General features: G+C 47.1%; 1 protein-coding gene across 2 annotated transcripts in view; it reads left to right on the forward strand.

Annotated features, from left to right (window-relative positions):
- LOC122563004 (CD9 antigen-like) overlaps positions 1-6,703 on the forward strand; it is a 108,228-nt gene that overhangs the window by 91,146 nt on the left and 10,379 nt on the right. Inside the window, exons 6-7 of one of the 2 annotated variants that reach the window (XM_043716302.1) lie at positions 4,568-4,639; positions 5,675-5,758. In XM_043716302.1, the coding sequence (XP_043572237.1) occupies positions 4,568-4,639; positions 5,675-5,758 (156 nt within the window). The remainder of the gene's footprint in view (positions 1-4,567; positions 4,640-5,674; positions 5,759-6,703) is intronic. The other variant, XM_043716303.1, reaches the window with a different exon arrangement.

Consider the following 6,703-nt stretch of genomic DNA (forward strand, 5'->3'; position numbering starts at 1 on the left):
TCTCACTGACACACTGCAGTAACACTCACTGACACATTGCAGTAACACTCTCACCGACAGACTACAGTCACTCTATCACTGAGGCGTTGTACATTCACACTCACTGACAGTCTGCGGACTGTGCCACACTGCAGTCTCACTCTCAATGACACACTGTAGTCTCACCCTCACTAATAAACTGCAGTATCACTCTCACTGACACACTGCTGTATCACTCTCACTGACACACTGCACTAACACTCTCACTGACACACTGCAGTCCCACTCTCATTAACACACTGCAGTAACACTCTCAACGACACACTGCAGTAACACTCTCACTGACACACTGCAGTCCCACTCTCACTGACACACTGCAGTAACACTCACTGACACATTGCAGTAACACTCTCACCGACAGACTACAGTCACTCGATCACTGAGGCGTTGTACATTCACACTCACTGACAGTCTGCGGACTGTGCCACACTGCAGTCTCACTCTCAATGACACACTGTAGTCTCACCCTCACTAATAAACTGCAGTATCACTCTCACTGACACACTGCAGTCACACTCTCACGGATACACTGCAATCTCGCACTCACTGACACACTGCAGCCTCACTCACACTGACACACTGCAGTCTCACTCACACTGACACACACCAACCCCACTCACTGACACACTGCAGTCTCACACTCATTGACATACTGCAGCCTCACACACACTGACACACTGCAGTCTCACTCACACTGACACACTGCAGTCTCACTCACACTGACACACTGCAGTCTCACTTACTGACGCGCTGCAGTCTCTCACTTACTGACGTGCTGCAGTCTCACACTCACTGACACACTGCAGTGTTCGAGGAGAAAGTGAGGTCTGCAGACGCTGGAGATCAAAGTTGAAACTTTATTGCTGGAACACGAATCTTCTGTTCCCTAGATGCTGCCTGACCTGCTGTGCTGTTCCAGCAATAAAGTTTCAACACTGCAGTCTCACTCACACTGACAAACCGCAGTCTCACTCACTGTCACAATGCAGTCTCACACTCACTGACACACTGCAGTCTCACTCAGACTGACACTGCAGCCTCACTCACACTGACACACTGCAGTCTCACTCACTGTCACAATGCAGTCTCACACTCACTGAAACACAGCAGTCTCACTCACTGACACTGCAATCTCACCTTCACTGACACACTACAATCTGACTCTCACTGAAACACAGCAGTCTCATGCTTGCACTGACCCATTACAGTCTCTCTATTGCTTCCACTGGCACACTCATTTCCTAGTCGTACTGACACAGTGAGGTCTCACACTCACTGACACACTGCAGTCCCACTCTCACTAACACACTGCAGTAACACTCTCACTGACACATTGCAGTCCCACTCTCACTGACACACTGCCGTCCGATTCTCACTGACACACTGCAGTAACACTCACTGACACACTGCAGAAACACTCTCACTGTCACACTGCAGTAACACTCTCACCGACAGACTACAGTCACTCTATCACTGAGACGTTGTACATTCACACTCACTGACGGTCTGCGGACTGTGCCACACTGCTGTCTCACTCTCACTGACACACTGCAGTCATACTCTCACGGATACACTGCAATCTCGCGCTCACCGACACACTGCAGTCTCACTCACACTAACACTGCAGTCTTGCAGTCACCGACACACTGCAATCTCTCACTCACTGACACACTGGTGTCTCACTCTCACTGATACACTGCAGTCTCACACACGTCACATTGCAGTCTCACACTCACTGACACACTGCAGTCTCACTCACACTAACACTGCAGTCTTGCAGTCACCGACACACTGCAATCTCTCACTCACTGACACACTGGTGTCTCACTCTCACTGATACACTGCAGTCTCACACACGTCACATTGCAGTCTCACACTCACTGACACACTGCAGTCTCACTCACACTAACACTGCAGTCTTGCAGTCACCGACACACTGCAATCTCTCACTCACTGACACACTGGTGTCTCACTCTCACTGATACACTGCAGTCTCACACACGTCACATTGCAGTCTCACACTCACTGACACACTGCAGTCCCACTCTCATTAACACACTGCAGTAACACTCTCAACGACACACTGCAGTAACACACTCACTGACACACTGCAGTCACACTCTCACGGATACACTGCAATCTCGCACTCAACGACACACTGCAGTAACACTCACTGACACACTGCAGAAACACTCTCACTGTCACACTGCAGTAACACTCTCACCGACAGACTACAGTCACTCTATCACTGAGACGTTGTACATTCACACTCACTGACGGTCTGCGGACTGTGCCACACTGCTGTCTCACTCTCACTGACACACTGCAGTCATACTCTCACGGATACACTGCAATCTCGCGCTCACCGACACACTGCAGTCTCACTCACACTAACACTGCAGTCTTGCAGTCACCGACACACTGCAATCTCTCACTCACTGACACACTGGTGTCTCACTCTCACTGATACACTGCAGTCTCACACACGTCACATTGCAATCTCACACTCACTGACACACTGCAGTCTCACTCACACTAACACTGCAGTCTCGCAGTCACCGACACACTGCAATCTCTCACTCACTAACACACTGGTGTCTCACTCTCACTGATTCACTGCAGTCTCACACATGTCACATTGCAGTCTCACACTCACTGACACACTGTGGAATCACTCTCACTGACACACTGCTGTATCACTCTCACTAACACACTGCAGTAACACTCTCACTGACACACTGCAGTAACACTCTCACTGACACATTGCAGTCTCACTCACTGTCACAATGCTGTATCACTCTCAATGACACACTGCAGTCTGTCTCTCACTGACGCACTGCAGTCTCACACTCACCGACACACTGCAGTATCACTCACTGTCGTAATGCAGTATCACACTCATTGACACACTGCAGTCTCACTTACTGACACACTGCAGTCTCACTCACACTGACACACTGTAGCCTCACTCACCCTGACACACTGCAGTCTCACTTACTGACACACTGCTGTCTCACACTCACCGACACACTGCTGTCTCACACTCACTGACACACTGCAGTGTCACTCAAAGACACACTGCAGTCTCACACTCACCGACACACTGCTGTCTCACTCTCACTAACACACTGCAGTCTCACACTCACTGACACACGCAGTATCACTCTCACTGACACACTGCAGCCTCACTCTCACTGACACACTGCAGTATCACACTCACTGATACACGGCTGTCTCACTCTCACTGACACTCTGCTGTCACACACTCACTGACACATGGCAGTCTCGCACTCACTGACACACGGCTGTCTCACTCTCACTAACACTGCAGTCTTGCAGTCACCGACACACTGCTGTCTCGCACTCACTGACACACTGCAATCTCTGAGGAGAAAGTGAGGTCTGCAGATGCTGGAGATCAGAGATGGAAATGTGTTGCTGGAAAAGCGCAGCAGGTCAGGCAGCATCTAGGGAACAGGAGAATCGACGTTTCGGGCATTAGCCCTTCTTCAACGGGCTAATGCCCGAAACGTTGATTCTCCTGTTCCCTAGATGCTGCCTGACCTGCTGCGCTTTTCCAGCAACACATTTCCAACACTGCAATCTCTCACTCACTAACACACTGGTGTCTCACTCACACTGACACACTGCAGTCTCACTCTCACTGACACACTGTAATCTCACCCTCACTGATAAACTGCAGTATCACTCTCACTGACACACTGCACTCTCACACTCACTGACACACTGCACTCTCACACTCACTGACACACTGCAGTCTCACACTCACCGACACACTGCAGTCTCACTCTCACTGACACATTGCAGTCTCACACTCACCGACACACTGCAGTCTCACTCTCACTAGTCTCACACTCACCGACACACTGCAGTCTCACTCTCACTGACACATTGCAGTCTCACACTCACCAACACACTGCAGTCTCACATTGTTTCCACGTATCCGTTCATCGGTCTCAACAATGTGTTTCTCATTGCCATTCATGAAACTGAATTGAGTGTTAAGACAGAGTCTGAGCTGAGAGTTGTACACCCTACGATATTCACTTTGTATTGGTCCCTGGAGACTGTTCAGCACTGACCACGATCAGAGCTCACCGTGGCTCAGACTAACATGATGTCTGAGAAAGAACATTGCGTTTTGTACACCACTCCTCACTGACACATTGCAGTCTCGCACTCACCAACACACTACAGTCTCACTCTCACTGACACACTGCAGTCTCACACTCACCAACACACTGCAGTAGCACTCTCCCCAACACACTGCAGTCTCACTCACTGACACACTTCAATCTCACTCTCACAGTCACCATGTAGTGTCGCACTCACTGACACTAAGCAGACTCACGTTGTCACTCTGCAATTTCGCCTTCACTTACCCATTTCAGTCTCACTCCCACTAATGGACAATATTCAGTCCCAACTTACTAAAGTGTTCTCTGCTCTCTTGCATGCATACCTGATGTTAAGTGATATATTTTGTCATGTTTCCCTCTCTGTCTAGTTGCAGTGCTGTGGAGACTCATTACCGGATCCTGTTGTGCAGTATCTCTGTCCGACATTGCAAGTATCTGCAGTGAGTTCCATGTTTTAAGCTGACTTCTAGATATAATTCTTTCCTCACTTGCGCATTCTTGCAAAGTGTCAGTGACCATCTCCTACAAACTCTGATACTGAGCTCTAACATTCTGTCCCCTGGACCTTCCAAAGTAAAGTATTTGATGGAAGCTATTCCATTTATTTACATAAAGGCCTTTTCTTCCAGTCCTTATTCAAATCTGCTGGAAGTCTCTTTCCAAATCTGAATGGATATTTTCAAATCAACTTGATCAGAGATGCATGATGGGACTTGAACCTGAGACCTCTGGCTCAGAGATAAGGTCACTACTACTATACCAGAAGAACCCTCCATTCTGAGTAATAGTGCTTCCTAATTAAACTTCACCTAACGATAGGCAATGTTTGTGCTATGCTATTGAGTAATAGGTTCATAGTTGTGTTGCCATGGTTACGGACAGGAATAAGCCATTTGTTTCCACGTATCCGTTCATCGGTCTCAACAATGTGTTTCTCATTGCCATTCATGAAACTGAATTGAGTGTTAAGACAGAGTCTGAGCTGAGAGTTGTACACCCTACGATATTCACTTTGTATTGGTCCCTGGAGACTGTTCAGCACTGACCACGATCAGAGCTCACCGTGGCTCAGACTAACATGATGTCTGAGAAAGAACATTGCGTTTTGTACACCACTCCAGCTGATAATCCTAACTGGGATTTCAGTAAAATATAGAGACAGACTTGCACTGTTGGAGGTGGCATCTTTCAGAACATTCATTCAGCTGAGGTTAACTTGTACTCTACCTTGCATGTGAATATCCCACTCTGCTATTTTCAGAAAGAGCAGGGAGTTCTTGCGATCCTACTCAATAATTACCTCAAAGAACACAACTAAAATATCCTTCAGGGAAGGAAACTCGGAACACTTTGGGAAATTGTTTTTGTATTATAAAATCGTTTATTCACTGTTATCTGTGAAAATATGGTACTTTCTTCCAACTTCTGATTCCTATCACTGAGATCGGAAATGTTTCCTATTATTGCCCCCACAGAACTGCACTTCGAAATTAAAGGAATTTTTCAACTCAAAGCTATACATGATTGGAGTGGTGGGAATTGGGATCGCAGGAATAATGGTAAGTGACATTGACTCCCTCTCCTGGTCTGTGGAAAGCAGCTGTATTTAGCTAATCCTGATGGTGTACAGGATCAAAGGTTTCTGCTCCAGAGAGTATGGCCAGTCTGGTGATCTCATTTTGATGTTTTGTCAAACTGACAAATAAATTGCAGCCCCTGAGGCTAGCACCAATATTTAGCTAAAGGTTTAGCTAAATGCTGTATGAAGTCTATGTAAATAACATTAGAGATTAAGTAATAATAGAGACATAGTGACAGACATTTAATAGATATTTCAGAATACCCAGAATAAATCCAGAGATGTGCAGCTTAGGTGAATTGGCCAAGCTAAATTGCCTATGGTGTTCAGGGATATGTAGGCGAGGTGGATTAGCCAAGGGATATGCACGTTTACAGGGTGAGAAGTGGGGAGTGGATCTGAGTGAGATGCTCTGCAGAGGTTCAGTGTGGACCCGAGGGGTCGAATGGCCTATTTCCCCACTGGAGGAATTCTATGACTCAATGAAGTATATTTCAAATATAAAGAAAAATTCCATGGAGAGAGCCCACCACCTGTGCTTATCTAAAAAAAAGGTTAAGGAAAACATCAAACTGAAAGGGAAAAGAAGAACATATAGAACATAGAACATAGAGCAGTACACCACAGAACAGGCCCTTCAGCCCACGATGTTGTGCCGACCACTGATCCTCATGTATGCACCCTCAAATTTCTGTGACCATATGCATGTCCAGTAGTCTCTTAAATGTCCCCAATGACCTTGCTTCCACAACTGCTGCTGGCAACACATTCCATGCTCTCACAACTCTGTGTAAAGAACCTGCCTCTGACATCCCCTCTACTTTCCTCCAACCAGCTTAAAACTATGACCCCTCGTGTTAGTCATTTCTGCCCTGGGAAATAGTCTCTGGCTATCGACTCTATCTATGCCTCTCATTATCTTGTA

Source organism: Chiloscyllium plagiosum, chromosome 26 (assembly GCF_004010195.1).
Source record: "Chiloscyllium plagiosum isolate BGI_BamShark_2017 chromosome 26, ASM401019v2, whole genome shotgun sequence".
Classification (NCBI taxonomy): Eukaryota; Metazoa; Chordata; class Chondrichthyes; order Orectolobiformes; family Hemiscylliidae; genus Chiloscyllium; species Chiloscyllium plagiosum.